We start from the raw sequence: 20,061 nt of genomic DNA on the forward strand, positions 1-20,061 counted from the left end.
TTTAGAAATTGATATTCAAACCACTGTAATTAAAAAAAAAAAAAAAAAAAAGGAAAGAAAAAACTGGACCTGACCCTTTGTGAGAGTTTAGAGGTACCATTCTCCATGAGAAAATAAATAAGCCCTGTGACTGGGAAGAGTATAATTAGCCATGGTGACAGTGGGGCATATGCCTGGGTGTGCCGGCCCGAAGAAGGAGCTCATTCCGTTGTGTGACCTGTGACACTCCACGTCTGATGCCTACACCATCCTTCCCACGGCAAAGTGGGCAACAGATGGTTCCACAAACATAGCAGATGCTGCTTTTGAATCCAGGTACAAAACAGAACATTTGAGATTTTCTATCCCTCCCTGCCTTATGGGTTAAGAGTACATGAATGGATAGAGTTGTCTTGGACAGAAGGGAAATGAGAGAGGCCTCCTGAGTATGGGGTTTAAAAAGACACCTGGCATATAAGGAAATGAGCACACATGGGGGCAACTGTGGGGGAAATTCACAAGCTGATGAATGGCTATCTACGATAACTGTGATTGCATAGGACTTGGGTTTGGAGCTCGGCTATCCTTTGGGCAAGTAAGACAAAACAATCCTGGGAATAAAAGGAAATCCTCTTCTCTGACTCCTTTGCCCATGATGCACTCGCTTGCCTGGATAGCGCAGGACCTGCAAGTCAAATCTTCTAACTCCTGCGCCGTTGTACTTTCTTATACCCCAGTCTCTACCATTCTGTCTGTTTCCCTAATGGGGAAGAACATTATAGTAGTATAAAGCTATTGTTAATTTCCTAAGAGAGTTTAAAAAGCAGGGCATTTGTGAATGGCTGTGTTTATAGAAAGGGGTTATTGCAGTGAGTTTTGAATTATCAGAAGAGTCATGTCCATATGGCCTGATCAATGACAAACATATGTACGCTCCCATTTACATTTCTGTGTTTAGCCATTGGGCCTGTGATTACGGATTCTAGTTCTGTGTGCTAAGTGGTCCTGCCACAGTAGTTACAGTCCTCAAGTCTTGGAGGTTTGGGCATTAGAGAAGACTTTTTTTGTATGCCTTTCTTGGGAGAGGTCAGAACTCTGAACTGTGCTGAGGTAAGTTCTCATCATTTTGAGAACTAGCCAATGGGTGCACCTTTAGAAATGATTTGAAAGTGATGACTTTTTTGAGGGGTCTGCTCTCTGCAGGTGCCACACTAAAGAATGGTAGCAGCCTTCCCATAATCCTCCTTTTTACTTTTTTTTTTTTCCAGAAGATGGGAGGCGAAGACATGAGTTGGCTTTGTTTTGTTTTTTAAAATAACTGTCAGCTGGAAATATTTATTGACATTTGAGTAATGTGACCCTTGCCTTTTGAAAGTGAATCAGACCAAATATGGTAGCTCAGGTTGTCAGATCCCTTCAGGATAAACAGTTAAACGAGAACTTGTCTCTGTCACACAGGATTTGAATCTTCTAGGGGTTAATTTACACACAGTTGTTTTCATGATATTTAGGGATGTTTCTTACATGTGGAAAAGAAGCTTTGTGCTGTATCTGCTTTAAAGGTAAGTTTGTTATCTATAGCGGCTAGTGGTCAATAATAGAAAAGAAACCCAGGTTTAAAAATCATTTTATTGAGATGAGGTGGGAAAGCCAGGGATTGGAGAAGCTTGCTATACAAAGAAACAGATAAGTAAGATCTAGAGTAGCAAGCTAAGTTACATGGAAAAGTTTTTGAGAGGTTTTTTTACAAGAGATATTTGTTTAGTGTGTGGAAGTTGATTTATTAGACGAACTGCTTTTTCTTCCTTTACAAATTAAGGGGAAGGAAAAGTTTGTGCATGCCAATATTTAATATCGTTACCTCAAGCAGGGTCAGCCTTTTCTAAGACTTGCTGCTAAATCTGGAGTTCAGCAGAAGTTAGTGTTGATCATCTTAGAATACTTGGTTTGCACATTGTATGTGACTCCTCCAGATGGTGGTACGCTTGTGGAATTAGCATACGGAATAGCAAGATTTTTCCTAGATGCATTTCTTGACCACTATACTGCTAAAACAAGGACAGTTAAAAGCAAAGGAAAGTCTGCTCCTGCGTTCTTTTGACCAGTTCAGACCCAGCATGAGTAGTGCTTCATAGCCAAGAGATACTCAGAGGAGACTGGGAAGTGATGTCTGGCTGCCACACTGCTTACGTCATCGCAGAAGTAGGTTTTCGAAAACAGCTTAAGATTTATTAAGGAAATGGCAAGCCATGGGAATGCGGAGCAAATATTTCTTAAACATCATGCTGAATCAAATACCCATAACTCTGACCGGGCCTTTTTTGCACTATGCTATGCTGAAACCATTTACCATGCCCTTGGAATGTCATGGGCAGCAGCGCCGGTGCAGACTTCTCCCAATTAGGTAGCTGCCACCTTATCACTAAAACATGTTTCTGTTCTGTGGTCATTTCCATTTCCTGCATTGTATAACTGGCACTCCTGGGTTATTGAACCACTATCTCTGGGAGTCCAGAAGGTTCGAGCGGAAAGAATATCCAGTTCACCCTTAGCATTTTAAATACTGGAAGCCTCTGCTAAGACAAGGTGAAGACAGGCGAAGTGACTTACTCCAGCTCCTACTTCTGTTGGTGATTTTGGCAGAACCAGGACTAGGATGGGTCTCCTGACTCATACTCCTGGCAGCCTGTCCGGTGTTCTTTGTACTGGTTTGGCCGTTACAATAAAAATAACCTCCTAATGAAACCATTTCCTTTATTCGGTCTTTTGGCCAGAGTTATAAACAACAGCATTTATTAAATTGAATTTAGTTCGTTGATTATGGATCTCTGCTGGTGATTCAAATTCTTTATCTTTCCCTTCCAAGCAATAGTGGTCTAAAGGTAGGCAGCAGTGTTTTCCAATACCCACTCTGCATAATCAGCCATTAAGTAATGAGGAGATGGTGTCATGACTGTTTTGTTTTGTTTACTTTATGGCATTTTTGAAATCCATCTGCCCAATTTTTGAGTTGAAGGGGAAAACACGACTATGGAAGATGTGGTTACCTTGTGTTTGCTTCATCTCTCCTGAGCCTACTTATGCTCTATTTCCAGTTCATAAATTTTGGGTAAGAGAACGGGGAACGTAGTGTTTTGAGGTTTAGGGGAGGTTACTTTGGAAGATTAAAAGATGACTCTTAAGAGAGTGTATTTTGATCAGTAGACTGGAATGTGGACAGGGTGGTGGAAAGATCAGAGTTTGGTCCCATAGACTCTCAGCTTCCAATTCAAGTCCCTAGTGGAGGTTTCAGGACCAAAAGAGAGCATCTTTATCCCCATGTGATCCTAAGGTCAGTATTTTTCTTGCTTGAAATTGGCCTTGAGTTGAGGGATGCTTTTTCCTGGAGGACCCTCTGCTTCGGGAAGGGGATCTGAAGGAAGGTGCATGCACACACAGTCATGACCCCCAGCTTAGCTACCTCCTGACTCCCCCACTTCTCTGGCTTTATCTTCACTGTGGTGGTCACGTAACAGAGGAGGAGTCTTCCAGGTCCATAGTAAGAATCACCTCACCCAGGGATGAATTATACCAATGATCAGAAATAACAAACATCTGGAAACATTGGATTTCGGGGGGAAATTTCAGGAATCTTCATCTTGAGCTGAAACTGTTTTAGGATTCTATAAAGAACCCTGAAAATATGAGTCTATAATTTCCTATAACTCTCTCACTTTCAAAGAAGTAACCTAATTTACCTACAAAGCATGTCAGTCTCTCTTAGCATAAATATATAAGGTGCACGTGTGTTTGTGTGTGCGTGTGTGTGTGTGTGTGTATGTGTTAAAGTTTTTTTGAGGCTCACATTCTTCAAGATATAACAAGTTTGGCAATTTTTGTGAATACTCCTACGTTTTAACTTTCTGAAGAGATGGTTTTTCTTTGGGCACACATAGTGGTGAAATTTAGTTACCGCACTAGCATTATCTTGCAAGTATTTTGAATATAACTGCCTGATACTTGCAATCTGGACAATGCATTTTTTTTTCAAATTTCCCCCATGTACTTAAAAAAATTAGCTTTTAGGAGCTTAATTCAATATGATAGAGGTTTAGTATTTCATGCTTAAAAAAATAAGCTAGGAGCCACTGATATGACCCCATCATGCTTTATAAAGTGAACCAGTATAATTTTTAAGTCAGTATATATTCATGTAATTTATTCGTATTGATTTTCAAAATGCATACATCTTACCTTTTAAATATTTTATTATGGAAAAATTTTAAGCATACACAAAATTTAACAGAATAATAGTGAAATCTCATGTACCTTCTTATGTGATCCTAATCTTGTTTCATCTGTAGACCTTACTTCTTCTCCCTAAAACATGGATTATTATAAAGCAAATTTTAAACACTGTACTATTTCATTCATAAATAATTTAAAATGTAACTCTAAGAGTAGGGTTTTTAAAAATAACTATATCATTAGTACACCTAAAAAAATAGCATTTACAATATCATCTATTTTCCAGTCAATGTTCAGATTCTCCAATTGTCTCATAAAATTTTTTAAATAATTGGACTGTTCAAAACAAGATCCAAAGAAGGCCAATGCATTACGTTTAATCGGTATGTCTCCCGAGTCTCTTTTAATCCAAAACAGCTTCCTCTCTTTCTTGTTCTTTTTTTTTTTTTTCCTTGCCATATGCTGGTTGAAGATACTGTTGGTTTTTGTTGTTGTTGTTGTTGTTTGGTAGGCTTTCCTATATTCTAGATTTAAGTGATAGCATCTCTGTGGTGTTTATTATATTCCCTCGGTCTCATATTTTCTATAATCAGAGACAGCATGTTTTTAATTTGAGACCTTTCCTACCATGTCACTGGGTTGAACTTAATTTATAATATATGTATGTATGTGCTTATTGGATTAATATTGTCTCTTTTTTAAAATATTGCTAAAGCTACTTTAATAATGGCATAAACACCAATGTGAGTCTAATTGACAAAAGTCACATCTTGAGGATTTAGGTATGAGTCAGGAATTTTGTTGGTGGGAATGGAATTTGAATGGCCCTTATGTGTTTTGACGTTGTTTCTGCTTTGTGGTCTCCCTCCAGCCTGCCTTCCTCACTGGCTGGAGAGAGTTATCATAGGAAACATGACGCCAAATTCCTTGGAGAGTCTAAAGAATATTTCAAAGTTCATACAAACAAGTCTTATTCAAGGGACTAGCACAAATTTTTTTTAAATCCCCATACTTGGTGTCTTACCCTCTTCGTTGAAGTCCTCTAAGATTTTTATTCCTATATAACGCTCTAGACTTATTTAAAAGTAGCCTGTGATACAGGAGATAAAGACCCTCATTTGAAGTACAGCTATTGCTGTTGGTTGTGATTACTTTTAGGAAACTTTGAGTTATTTTTTTGGACAGAGCTTAGACTTGGTACAGTGAGAGATGACAGAGGGGATCGGTAATGTGGGGATAGACTCCTTTATTGTGATAGGAGGAAGCTGGAACTCTATAACTTTCCGCCTCACTTCTTCCTTCTGCATTAAATGTCCTCCTTATCCCCCATCGCTCACCACTCCCATCTGTGCTCTGTCCTCCCTATAGGGGTATTTGATGCTTCTGTTCTTTCTTTAATGGTTTCCCTGACCTCTTTGCTTAGGTGACTCCAGAATATAATGTAGCAAAACCAAAGCAAACCAAGAGAGACACTGTGTGATCAGTGTCCTGAAAAGTCATGTCAGCCATTGGTCCTCACCTCTCTCCCCAGCCCAGCCGTGGGTCACCCCGACAGCCGGCCAGTTGCAAGGATGCCCTGAGTTACCTGGGTTCTGGAGAGCCTCCTCTGGCAGTCATGGAAAGCCTTCGTGCATTTCAGGCTGCCGTGGGCATGTGGGTAGCATGCGTCTGTCTGTGAGGGTGTGTGTGCATGACTGCCCACAGTAAGATTTACAGCCACCTGTGAATAGGTTCCATCTGCAAGGACAAAACAGCCTTCTTCCTCTGCCTTTCAGATACATTTATTCCTGTGTAATTGCTTTTTTTTTGGATCTTATGGAGAGATGGAAATATCCTCCTTGGAGATTATCAACCTATGTACATGCATCTAATGGATACTAATGATTTTGTTCAAATAGGCAGATCTTTTTTTTTTTTTAAAGATTTTATCTATTTATCTGAGAGAGAGAGCACAAGAGCGGGATAAGGGGCAGAGGGAGAAGCAGATTCCCCGCCTAGCAGAGAGCCCGACGCGGGTCTCGATCCCACATGACCTGAGCCGAAGGCAGACGCTTAACCGACTGAGCCACCCAGGTGCCCCGAAATAGGCAGATCTTTAAATGACAAAGAGCATGGCGCAAGGGAAGAGAAGTGGGAATCCATTGGCTGAATCAAAGCAAAAGAACAAGAATGGTACAGGTCTACTAACAGAAGTGGTTTTCTTCTCTGCACTGGGATATAAAACCTCGAGTGAGGAGCAAGAGTTTAAAGGAACAGAGTTTAGGAAGCGGGGTGAGTGAGTGGGAGATGAGGAGATGAGTGTTGAGGCGATCATTTAGGGATGCTTGCAGAAACTGTGTGTGGGAGGTGATCTGTGGAGGAGGCAGGATCTGGGGATAGTTGCCGGGAGGAGGTGTTTGCCAGTGGGTATAGGGCTGAGGGGAGAGGTGAGGTTTGTTTGCAGAGATGGAGGAGGCTGAGGAGGATTTAGTGATGAAAGGAAATATTTGTGCAAAAGGAGGGGATGTTTGTGAAAGGGAGAGCCTAGAGGACTGAAGGTTTCAATGAGGATGATGTTTGGATAACAGAGGATGGGGGAAATGGCTGCTTTTGGAGTCCTGAAGTGAAAATATGGCTAGAGAAGGAAGTGGTTATTCCCGTGAAGCTTCTTGTTAGCCCTCCCCCCTGCCCCCCTCATCATGTTTTCTTGTTGGGATTAGTATGGTATTGTACAATGGAATTGTATCCATTGTTCTCCATTCTTAAGCTTGGGGTTTGAGGCTAAAATAGATTTCCTGGTTTTCCCTTTTTGTCCTCTAAAAGCTCCCCCTCAGGCCCCATCTGCTGCCACAGGAATACCCCTCCTCCCCAGAATTCCTGTAAAGAATGGCACTGCTTTTGAGGGACTGCTCTAAGCTGGTGTCTGAATTCAATTACGTGTCATCAGTGCGTGCTTTATTTATAACCTCGCCATATTGTAGACATCAGCGCTGAAAGAGACCAGCCCCTGGACCACCAGTGTTCTGGGAGAGCTCTGAACACCAGCGTCAGCCACCGTCTGGGACAGCAAAAGCGCCCAGAGCCAGCCCCTCAGCTCCAAGGGCCCCTGTAGGGCACAGTGGAGACTCAAACTTTTTATGAAGTGGAAATTTTAACCGATACCCTCCTGATCTTGGAGGGTATTATTTTTTTCTGAGTTGGCTTCTGTAATCTACATCCTCACCTCTTCCCAGCTGTATGAAACAGTCTCCCCTCTCCCATCACCTGCTGTGCGCCGCCAGTGCTCCTCTGATTAATCCCCTCTGTTCTGGGTGACCCTAAGAAGTGTCGGTGCATGGCAAGGTCAAATGACAAGTAATGCATCATATAGTTTAGGACTCCTCCAAACTCTTTTGGGGTTTCTGGATAACTGCATTTATATGGGCCAGACTGTAAGTCCTTCTCCCTTAACACAACATAACGCAATGCAGCACAGTGCAACACAACATAACACACGCTTTGTGTTAATTTGTTTCTTAAAACTTTCCTCTCTGGGTGTGTTTTCAGCATCTTGAAACCAAGATCCCTACATCTCAGGCCATTGCAGTGCTGTAAATTCCCTGTTGGTGACACAGTTTGAATGGGATCAGCTTTGTTGTGTTGTTACCGAGTGTACGGAGTGCTGGAGAACTCTTTTAAAACAGATGCCAGAACTGTGGTTCAAAGAGGAAAGGAGTTACAAAGAAACTCATCAACATGATCCTCGAGATAGTTTTTCAAGTAATTTTCTTCTCTAGGGAAAAAGTGCTGTGAGTTTCTGTGCAATCTTCCAGAGATCTCTTCATGACTTCTGGCATTTTCTAATTGACAGTGAGCTGATGTACATTTCAGGTGATAAAATAACAAGAGCTCTGGGGGGATTAAATTTATGGATTGGAAAGTAAGCCCAAACGTTTCAGCACACATTAACTTCTTTCCTGTTTAGACTTCCCGGTGTTGTCTTTTCTCTCAGATGGGCACCAGATGGCTTCTCCCCTTCTCCACGCCCATTCTGTGGATACGCATGTAATACAACGGAGTTGCTCAAGCCCTCGGGACTCTTTTGCTTCCATAATAACAAGGCAGTCGTTTTATAATTTCCCTGAGACTTCTTTTTGTTTACATAAGATGTGTAGGAAACCCAAAATAAACACACCAGTGTAGACCCAGAAGCCAGGCTGGAAACGGAGTCTTCCTTGTCTGCCTCCCCTCTTACACATGTTAACGCGGCTCTCTCCCCACTACTGCCCTCCCTCTCCTTTGCCACTTTGGCAACACCTTCCTTTTACCTGCACCATCCCAGCTCTTCCTCATCTTAAACTCAGCTGCAGTCTCTGATGCGTTCTATCTGCAGTGTTCCCATCCCAACACTCCTTCCCTCATTTCCTCATTAAACCCAGACTCTTCCAACTGTGTTTTCCACCCTTCCGCCTGCTTGCTCACCCTTTCATCTTCCTTCAAAGTACGTACTGGTTACCATTCTCCGTTCTCTTGTGCTTTCCCCATTTCTCAGCCTCCACTTGTGTGATCTCACCTGCAATGAAAAGAATATTCTGGAAGTAGGAAAGGAGAAAGGCATCATGCCATGATTGTCACTCCTGGGGTCAGCAAGGGCACCAGCTGATTCTTTACCTTTTGAGTTGAATTGGTTGGTGGGATTAAGAGATATCAAGTTGAGACAGGTATACGGATGCACTCAGCTAGGGCGGGTGAACTAAGCTTCAGGAAAATGAGTCAGTTCCATATTTGTATTTGATGATAAATTTTTACATGTACAGCCTTTTACATATCTTTAAGAGACCCAGTGAGTTTGAACTGAAAAACTGGGGTATCAAACATGAATATTCCTTCAAATATTCTCTGGAATGTCCGTATGTCCAAATCATGCTTAAATTTCCCCTACAAGTATGTGCATATGGGGGAGTAATGTTACATGTTTCTCAGATGTGGCTTCTTTGCAAATGTCCTGCTTGTCTCTTCCCTGGAGTCTGTAAAGCTGATCTTTCAGCAACTACTACGTTGCAATATTTTGGTATTGCATTTTGTTTGGCCAACCAAACTGCTTCAGTAATTATCCTTTTTGATTTTTAGAAAAGCATGTGTGAGGGTATCAAGTGTTACCACCCTATAAGGTAGTAAGAAACCTGTAGGAGTTTGATACTCTCTCGTTTTATTTGCCCAAATGAAGAGGGAAGAGAATTTGTTAGTATTTTATTTGGGTGATTAAGTAACATTTGCAACTGCAAACAAGTTCAAATATAGTAATATATTTCATCATCTAAAATGACATCATTATCTTATATGGCTGAGTCAAAAATTAAACTTTTTTCACACCAAAATAGAATTTATTTGCTTTATACATAGTGACCTGACCAATTTTATTAGGAGAAAACAGAAAAACTATACTCTTTAAGAAAATTAAACTTCTAAATATCCATTTTTTGACATGAGGTGTTAAGCCCTTCAACTCTGTGCTGTTAACAGAGTAAATATTTAAAATGCAGTGTTTGGGTTCACTGTTTAATTTTTGACTTCTACTTAATCACGTGTGCTCTGGCTTGCTTTCTGGATTGCTGTCTCTGCACATTGTGGGAATTCTTCTAACTTAGCTCTGTTTCCCATTTTGTATACATTATCTTAAAACCAAAGTCTCTCCACGAACTGACTTTAATTCTCTTCTTGTCTATTCTAATATCTCACGGATTTCCTCTTGTAGCCTTGTCTAAGATATCCTAAATGGTTGGAAGATTGCTTTCCAATTCAAACCACTCTTAGGGTAGGCAAATGGCTGGGACCCTTGAGGGTGTATCTTACATGGTGGTAGAGATGGGAAAGGATTTCGATCACTATGAGAGAGAAATGCATGATTATTAAATACAGTTCATCCCAGCAGATTTACATGCTAGACTTTTTTCAAAAAGGACCGTAATAAAGAAAATAACCATTTCTTTTTCCTTACACAATTTTTGTTGTTAATTCTGTCAGAGACAGGACATTTGCTGCATGTGCTAGTAGTCTAATGGGCTTGGGGATTTCTTTATACCCTTAAAATCACAGAATTTTAGGTGTAGAAGTGGCCTTATGCTACCATTAGATAGCACTCATCAGATTCCCTTTCCTTCAATGGGACTTAACTTTATTGTCATTTCTTTCCACTATGATTTCCACAGACTCCCACTCTCTCACTGCGTTAGTCCCCTCCATGCCCCTTCACCTATGTGTCAGTCAGTTCTCTATTAAGGCACGTGTCACACTGTATGGCAATCATTTGTTCATATGAATGTCTTTCCCTTTGGATTGTAAGCTGTGTAAAGGCAGGAAGTGGAATATGACCACATACTTCCCAGCGCCCAGCTGAAAGCCTAGTTTATGGTAAGAACTTAAGGAAGATTAACACCTTCATAGTAGCAAACAACTCCCAAATCTCAGTGGCTTAAGACAATCTTGGGTTGGCAAGGGTCCTGTTTCATGGTGTCCTCACTGAGGGGTATAGGCTAAGAAAGTCTGCATAAACTTGGATGCATGCTAGTCATCTTGGCGGGGGCTGGAAAGTGAATCATGCCCCAGTTCTTCATGTTTCGGCTTGGAACTGACATGTCACTTTCTCTCATTGTTCCTTGATCAAAGCAAGAGATGTAGCCATACCCAATGTCATAGGGGTGTACAAGAGCAACACCTCTGTGTTTCTGAGAGGAGGAGGTCAGGAACGTTAGCGAGCCCCACTAATACCTAAATCAATATCTGATGCACGGTGGGCACCTATGAACCATTTAATGAATAAAGTACCTAGAACTTTCTGTTGGGATTTTAAATTTTTCCGTACAATAATTAGAACCACTTCAAGTATGTATCCTGTTAACTACATTTTTTGGAAGATGAGGATGCTAATATTATTGTACAAGCTGTGTTCAGCAGACTTCTGGGAATTTTTTTGTAACCACTTTGTTCACTTTACTCATATTAGGGGAGGCGTTGTGTTTGATTTTGTAGTTTTTCAGATGATTAGAGTACGGAATGGGTATATTTGCACAATTACTATTTTGCCTGAGTCATTAAGAAGAGTTGGGAAAAATGCTGAAGTCGTCAGATATTTACATATTAAGTTAGTCTGACCAAGAACCTTTTTTAGAAGAGTTATTATCTGGCTCAACAGTTGGACAAAAGCTTAGGAAACATGAGAACGTAATCAACTTAAACATGAAGTATTTCTGAGAACACTTAAGTTCTACTTTCTTAGCAAATTTCAATTATACAATAGTGTTTTCAACTACAGTGTAGTCACCATGTTTTATATTAGATCCTCAGACATCCATCTTGTAGCTGAAAGTCTGTACCCTTTTACCAACTCATTTACAACTTGAATGTTCTCTCTTTCTCTCTCTCTCTTTCTTTCACACACACACACGTGTTTGAGGTGATGGATGTGTTAACTAACCAGATGGTGAGAATCCATTCACAACATATATGCACATCAAATTACCACAATGTCCATTTTAAATATCTTGCAATCTTATCTGTCAGTCATACCTCAGTAAAGCTGAAATAAAATAAATGCAAATTTTTATTTTTATAAAAGATTTTATTTATTTATTCATGAGATACAGAGAGAGAGAGGGGCAGAGGGAGAGGCAGGCTCCCAAGGAGCAGGGAGCCCGATGCAGGACTCGATCCCAGGACCCTGGGACCATGACCCGAGCCGAAGACAGACGCCCAACCATCTGAGCTACCCAGGCGCCCAATAAATGCAAATTTTTAAAAAGAGAAGTATTGCCACAGATTATACTCTAGTATTTTACACTGTTTTCCCCCCCTTAACTGTCAAAGCAACTCAGATAGAGTGCATAAAATATGGAAAGTACAAAGTAGTATGAGAGGTGAATTAAAAATCACTGGTAATACCTCCACCCAGATAAAACCACTACTGACTTTTTGGCATGATTTCTTCCATTCCATTGTTCTTGTTCTTGGTGTAGAATAGGCATATAGACAAAGCAAGAGAAGATATTGGTTCATAATAGGGGGGTAGCGGTGGAAATGGCAAGAAATGATCAGATTGAGACTATGTTTTAGGGACAATGTTGATAAGATTTATTGATGGATAAAATGAGGAAGGAAGTGATAGATGAGGGATAGGACTGAGAGAGGAGACATTGATTGGGGATATCAGTGATGACTCCCAGGATTTTGACCTGAGTGTCTGTGTGTAATCAGTGTGTTTGGGTGGGTGTACATATAAGAAAACTGTACTCATTTATATATGACTTTTAAAATTTACTGAACATTATATGAATGCACTTTTTAGGCTAGAAATTATACTTCAAAATAATTATTTTAAATGAGTGTGTAATATTCACCCATATGAAGTATTATAGCTTATTTAACTTTTTCCCTATTGTTAGGCATTTAGGGTATTTGCCCCTCATAATAAATAACACTGTAATGTCCTCAGGGCCCACTTATTTCCTTGTTTCTTCAATTTGAAAATATTTAACTTGAGGGAATTGGCCAGGGTTTGCTGGAATTTGAGCATGGCAGACCAAGCAGAGATGAAGTTAGTTGAGAACAGAGGGGATCATGACTGGAGGTCATCTTGGTTTCAGTCCTCCAAGGGGGCAGAGGGACGTATGTCTCAAACCAGGCTTGCGTTGCTTTAAAGATCATAGCTAGTGGTCATAAACAGTTGCTGAAAGGGACATTTGGCTTAGGGGCAGAGATGGCATGGTCCCTGAAGATTGAAAGACCTGACAAAAGCCAGATTGCAGGACCAGATTCCAGCTGGGAGGCAGTTCTAAAGGAGAATCTCATTTTTTTTTTTTTCTTGAGGTCTACTCCAAAAGATAATCATGCTTTTTATCCACCAGGGCAGGGATTTGGGTTGGAGGATAGGGAACCCAAAGCAGAGCTTACTGGGGGAAGCTGAACTTTACAAGATGATGGGTACTTAGCCCATCACTAGGATTTAAACACCCAGACTGTTTCTTGGCCCCAGCCTGGATAAGAAGCAGTTCCCTACTCTACTGTCTGAATCTGCCCAGGAAATCTGCAAAGCTAAGCATGCAAGGCGAAGTCCCCGATTTCTGGCTAGGACTCAGTGGGGGAAGGCTGTGACAGAAATTGAAAACTAGTGTTCATTGAATGTCTCACCAGTGGATCCATGGGAGTCAGAAGAGGCTGGAGATGAGATGAAATACTACATCTACCCCTCTTCCTTAAACCTGTGGCCTAGTTACGGAAGCAAGCCCGTCATAAAATTGGTTACTCACCATGAATGACTGTTGATACAGAGACCAGGGATGTAATACCTAGTGTCTGAGGAGCCTGAGGTGTTGGACCATCTCAGCATTGCATGAGTTCAATGTGAATGTTTAAACTGTGTCTTTGTTTTGGTGATAATCTGCAAAATACATATTTTTTTCAGTTACAAATACAAGCCTTCTCATTTGCAGCAATAATTTCTATTTAAAGTACGTTTTCATAACCTAAAACTTATTTTCTTAAGTTAATGGAATTCAAGCAAGAGTGTGAGATCAAGGATGAGCATGATTCATTTAGGGTGCCTGGAACTTGAAGGATACTCCAGTTTCAGGTTTTAAATACTGCCTCCTGACCCTGAGATGGCAGTAGTTTGGGGAACCCTCTTTTCTCTGTTTCCTCGATTACCTGCCTTTTCTGATGGGTGCATGAGCTTTATGAAATCTTTCTTGAGAAGGTAACTCTCATAGCCCCCTTTAAAGAGTCACCTTCTGACCCTCATGTTACTGATCAGTGTCTAATGTGAAACTCTCTGTGTGTGCCAGAATGTGAATTTTATCTCTGCAGGACTTGACTTCTGAGCAGTTAATGATTCTAGCAGAGACATCCAAAGGAGGGTGCATTGCATCACCACATTGGGTGTTTGCGTGGTACTCAGGAAGCAGGTGGTCCACCAAGGACTGGAACACTAAAGGGAAATTGTCTCTTTTATGGACAAACCTCACCTGTACTTTGTTAGAGATTTGTTCTTCTCAAATATCATCCATGGCCTCTTGAGTTATTTTTCTTTTGTACAAAAAGCATCCCAGATCAGTGTTCTTTTTTTTTTTTTTTTAAGATTTTATTTATTTATTTGAGAGAGAGAGAGAAAGCACAAGCAGGGGGAGCAGCAGAGGGAGAGAGTGAAGCAGGCTCCTCGTTGAGCAGGGAGCCTGATGCGGGGCTTGATTCCAGGACCCTGGGATCATGACCTGAGCCGAAGGCAGACACTCAACCGACTAAGCCACCCAGGTGCCCCCCAGATCAGTGTTCTTTATGGTTCTTCATTTTGCAGTAGTTTTACCAGATTTATTACTAAAACAGAGTTTGTGCTTGTTAATTACATCAGGTCGGACTGCAAGGCTATTTGTTCAGATGTAGGCTGACAAGTCCTTGCTCTTTTTCAATCTTCTTTGCTAAGTAAGATTTCGTCTTTTTTCCTTTACAGATTCCAACAAGATCATGGCGGAGCATTGCCACACGCAGAAGCAGCTCGATTTACAAAATGGTAGCTCAGAGGCAAGCTTGGTGGCAAATTCCCTTGAGGACGATTCCCCAAACATGATGGAGAGCCTGAGCCCGAAGAAATATTCTTCCAGCCTGAGATTTAAAGCCAATGGAGACTATTCTGGCTCTTATTTAACCCTCTCACAACCTGTGGCTGCTAAGAGAAGCCCTTCCCCTCTGGGAACCAGTGTCAGGAGCAGCCCCTCCCTGGCCAAAATCCAGGGAAGCAAGCAGTTCTCCTGCGATGGGACTGACAAAAATATTTCCATGAAACCGCCCACCCCTCTACTCAGCACTTCCCCCTCCCTCAGTGGGTACCCACTTGGGAGAGGGGACTTCGATCATTATACTGGCCGGGACAGTGAAAGGTCCTTGAGGCTCGCAGAGAAGCCTCCCTACTCCAAATATAGCTCAAGGAATAAATCCCATGACAATGTCTACTTTCTCGGGGGGCTGGAAGGCCGGAAGGTGTCCGGCTCCCTCCTGGCCATGTGGAACGGAAGTCCCCTGAGTGACACGGGCCCCTCTTCCATCAGCAGATCGGGGGCAGCAAGCATGCCTTCAAGCCCAAAGCAAGCCAGGAAAATGAGCATCCAGGACAACCTGACCCTTCAGCCCAAGTTGAGCCAACACAAGGAGCCGGCATCTGAAAACATGGGTTTAAGAACTAGGAAGTATTCGGGCAGCAGCCTGAGTCACATGGGAGCCTACAGCCGCTCTCTCCCCAGGTTACACAGGGCCACCGACAACCAGCTGACACCCCTCAGTTTGCCTCCCAGAAACTCTCTGGGCAGTTCCAAACGAACAAAACTGGGGGAAAAGGATCTACCTCATAGCATCATAGACAATGACAATTACCTGAATTTTTCTTCTTTGAGCTCAGGGGCTTTACCCTATAAACCCTCAGCGTCTGAGGGCCATCCTTACGTCAGTTCCACCCTCAGTGTCCCTGCCAGTCCGCGAGTGGCTCGCAAGATGCTTCTGGCCTCCACCTCCTCCTGTACCTCCGATGACCTTGACAGGGCTTCCTACTCTGGGCCTGGCCCAGGTCACTCGTTTCCTCCCGGGGAGCTGGACAGAGTGTTTGCCGCCAGGAGGAACTTCTCTTGTGGATCTGTCGAGTTTGATGATGCAGATTTGGACAGCCTCAGACAGGCCTCAGGAACTCCCCAGCCCATCCTTCGGGAAAGGAAAAGCAGCATCAGCTCCATTTCAGGCCGTGATGACCTGATGGATTATCACCGGCGGCAGAGGGAGGAGAGACTCAGGGAGCAGGAGATGGAGCGACTGGTAATCTTCTTCATCTGACTTGACCTCACTCTTCCCTTGAGCAGCTTCTTGGAGATGCACTCCAAGGATATGTGTGGGCCTGTAGGATGTCCAAGGGCACCAGCCACTGCTGTGCCTTTCTAGAATTCTGCTGTCCTTCCCTTTCTCGTGCCCTATTATTGGTCACATGTGGGTACTTGAAGGCCTACCTGTAGCTAGTGTTATGTTAAGTTGCTCTGCAGCGTCTTCTTGATAAACCTAACCAAGGAGTTGTGAATTTTACTGAATTTCTTATGTCTTACAAATTTTTCTTTAAGACTGTGAGTAAACACTGATTTATATTACCGATGCCATCAAATGAGCATGTGCATGGTCTGATAGGAATAATCGGTGAAATCATGACTCATTGGGAATTAGGCAGTAAACTTTTTGGTAGAGCAAGTGGTCTGGAAAGTTGAAAGGTCGGCTAAATGTTGCTCAACCTTTTTCCTGCAAGGTACACATACACCACCCCCATACACCTTTCAGTGATGTCTCCTAGTACATAGTGACACCCAACTACACATTCAGAAAAGTTTTTTGAGTTGTCTTTTTCTATTGAAAATGGATTTATGCTTATTGTGGGAAATACTGAAAATAGTAAGAAAGGAGGAAACATCTCTTGAGAGTCCCATTAAGGAATGAGGACAGACTACTGCATTCTTATTCTTTTTTTCTTTTAAGCATAGACTTTTGTCCATGTGTTTTTTAGGAAGAACAGGGTCAGAGATTATTTTAATTCATTAATGGTGAGTTGTTCCTTGATGAGGGATGCAGCAAGATGATAAAGCTGATCTACAAAAGTATAAGAGTATCAAAAGTATTTTCGTTGCTAAAAGAAAGTATACTGGAATAAGATTTCTGAATCACATACCAAGCTGAGTAATGCCCCACAGGATAATAAAATTGTAACCTTTGGATTCAAATGGACAGAAACCGTTCGCATCTATCCAGGACAAAATTTGATTGGAATTTTAGAAACAGCATCATTTGCATCACTAGTAATTTTTGATACGTAAATATCTATCCTTACAGATATCCTAATCAGTAATAGTGAATGAAAACGAATGTGCATACCCTTAGAGAATTCTATATTCCTTGGGTGGGTCTGTTAGATGGTGCTCCAGTATGACAATTTCCTTTGTTATCGTAAATAATCTCCAGAGATTTTTCATGGTCACAAAAAGGTATTGTATTTGGGCTTGATTCATTGACATAAGTTCAGGAGAAGTTTTAATTAGCATATGAAAAAGCTTTCTTGTATGTGGGATAGCAAATCTGGCTCCATAGTGTGCTGCACAACTCTTACTTTTTTTTATTATAGTATAATTGACACAGTGTTACATGAGGTACGTTAGTTTCAGGCATACAACATAGTGATTCTGCATATCTATACCTTAGGCTATGCTCACTGCGAGCGTGGCTCCCATCTGTCACCTTACAACTACTGACTATATCCCCTATGCTGTACTGTTCATCCTGGAGCAACTATTATTAGTGAAGCCAGAAAGTTAACCTCTATTGGATAATTTACTAAGGAATCTAGGAGAGCATTTCAATGGCTTCCTTCACTCGTCAGTGATCTTCCTGAGATGCTATTATTTCCTCTTCTGTTCCAAGGGCAGGAAACCAACCTCGAAAATCACCTCCAGGTTTCATCTTTAGCACTTTTAAGTGTGGTGAATTTCTCATTCCTCCAGTTTCCCCAAATCTGCTAAAGTTCCCGACAATCCAGGAAGTGACCTTCCTTACTGCCTGTAAAGTCAGCGCCTTGTAAGTCACAAACAGGTCTTGGTTCAACTTTTTGGGAGAACTTTGTGGGTATTGGCTCCAAATATGAAGTTAGAACCCTTTTTTGCTTCATGATGGGCTTTATGATATTCGATGAAATGAGGCTTATGTTTAAGTATGACGCTCTGGGTTTGGCCTCTGTTGCTTAGTCTATTTGCCTAGTGACCTCCCAGTAAAAGGGAAGATAGATTCTTACTGAGCCCTATGCAAGTAATGTTTTTGCATTTAAAAAATACAGTGACTTAGAAAAAATATTTCTTCCTGAATTCTGAGGGACCAAGGAGAACAAGCTACCCTTGAAAGAATGTTTCATTTAGTTTGCAAAATCAGAGTCAGCTAAATTGAGGGTTAGAGATAGATGGAGACGAATGCTAAAGGTGTTCCCCATTTAGACAGTGGAACATTACACATAATGCCAATGATTTTCCACAATACATACGGAAATTAGATTTCCAGTATCAGTTCGATGAGTTCTGTATAATTCTTATTCCTTTGCATCTTGGGTCATTAATTTGATTTCACGAAGTCATCTATTTGTGGACTAAAAGAAGTCCTCAGAATCTGATTTAGCCACCTCATACTGTCTCATACTTGCCTATGTGGTGGCACCTCAGAAGCCTCTACTCACAAGATTGAAGAAAGAGTATCTGGTAAAGTTGTTTCCACCAGGCCCTGAGACTCTTTCTTTGTTAAAGGCATATTGTGGTCTATAACTTACAGCAGAATGTCTAGGCAAACCTGAGAGGAAAGCAGAGACCACTTGGTGAGGATAAGAGTAAGTGGCTGTGATTAATTTGTGGTTAAGTTCATGAACAGTAATCAGCAAGAAGGAGAGTTAAAATCCTCTGTCAGGGCGTGGGACATTGGTCTTATTTAATCAGTGTTTCCCCGGAGGGTAAGAACGTTTCACAGAGAGTGAGGACATTTCACATACCCAGGACCTTTGTGTAAAGTACACCATCTCTGGACTTTATTTATATTATAATATTTTACCCATACAAAATTAGCCTAGGGAAGGCTGAGCTTCTCATTTGATTTGATAAATCTTCCTATGCTATTTTTGATGGTGTTGAGCTATTCATAAATAAGGGCATAGCAAACCTAATTATTTCTGACATTCTTCTTTTTGTAAAGTTAAGGAACAAATCTTGTGCTTGCCCAGGTGTCAAATGGGAAAACTTAAGGATAGTTCAGATATAAAAGATATCTTGGAAAACTTTTTTTTTTTTTCTGAATTTAGGGTCCGATTTTGGGAAGGCAAAATCAAATATTAATTAGAGAAGATTTCATTACGTGACTAATATAGGATTGTGGATGCATGAGAACAATGAATATTTGCAGTTTGCCTACTGAATAAAGCAACAATAGATTATTTTATAATCTACAAGATATCTTAAATCATTAGGAAATGAAGAACTTTTATGTCATATTAAATATTCAGGAAGGGGCACCTGGGTGGCTCAGTCGTTAGGCGTCTGCCTTCTGCTCAGGTCATGATCCCAGGGTCCTGGGATTGAGCCCCTCATTGGGCTCCCTGCTCAATGGGAAGCCTGCTTCTCCCTCTCCCACTCCCCCTGCTTGTGTTCCCTCTCTTGCTGTGTCTCTCTCTGTCAAATAAATAAATAAAATCTTTAAAAATAAATAAATAAATAAATATTCAGGGATATATTCCAGTTAGCACAAAGCACAAAAAAAGTACTCTTGTGAGATACCGAATCTCTCTGCTCTCTGGGCAGATTATGTAGAAAAATAACCTTTATTACTTTTTATAAGCATAGGCTGATTTCTCCAAGATCAATCTGTCATTTCAATATAGGTAACTGCATTTTAGTTTTATGTTAATAGGGTATTTGTCATGCATTACATTTTTTTTTAAAGATTTTATTTATTTATTTGAGAGAGAGAGACAGAGACAGAGAAAGGCAGAGAGAGAGAATGAGCAGGGGAAGGAGCAGAGGCAGGGGGAGAAGCAGACTCTCCACTGAGCAGGGAGCCCGATGTGGGACTCGATCTTGGGACTCCAGGATCATGACCTGAGCTGAAGGCAGACACTTAACTAACTGAGCCACCCAGGTGCCCCCATGCATTACATTTTTTATAATTACTTTATGAATAAACCCATCAAAGTTGTGCAAACTTTGCCATAATTTTAACATTTTATTACATTTTTATAGACTTGCTATTGCAAGTATTATAAACCAAGTCAAATAAAGCTCCCTTTGTGCAAACCTACAATTTTAA

At 41.2% G+C, this 20,061-nt stretch overlaps 1 protein-coding gene across 1 annotated transcript in view; it reads left to right on the top strand.

The window, feature by feature from the left end:
* Positions 1-237: 237 nt before the first annotated feature.
* Positions 238-20,061, top strand: part of PHLDB2 (pleckstrin homology like domain family B member 2) — a 101,456-nt gene continuing 81,632 nt past the window's right edge. The window contains exons 1-2 of the mRNA XM_044914071.1: positions 238-315; positions 14,663-16,011. Of these exons, the coding sequence (XP_044770006.1) occupies positions 297-315; positions 14,663-16,011 (1,368 nt within the window). The 5' untranslated portion in view covers positions 238-296. The remainder of the gene's footprint in view (positions 316-14,662; positions 16,012-20,061) is intronic.

Source organism: Neomonachus schauinslandi, chromosome 1 (assembly GCF_002201575.2).
Source record: "Neomonachus schauinslandi chromosome 1, ASM220157v2, whole genome shotgun sequence".
Taxonomy (NCBI): Eukaryota; Metazoa; Chordata; class Mammalia; order Carnivora; family Phocidae; genus Neomonachus; species Neomonachus schauinslandi.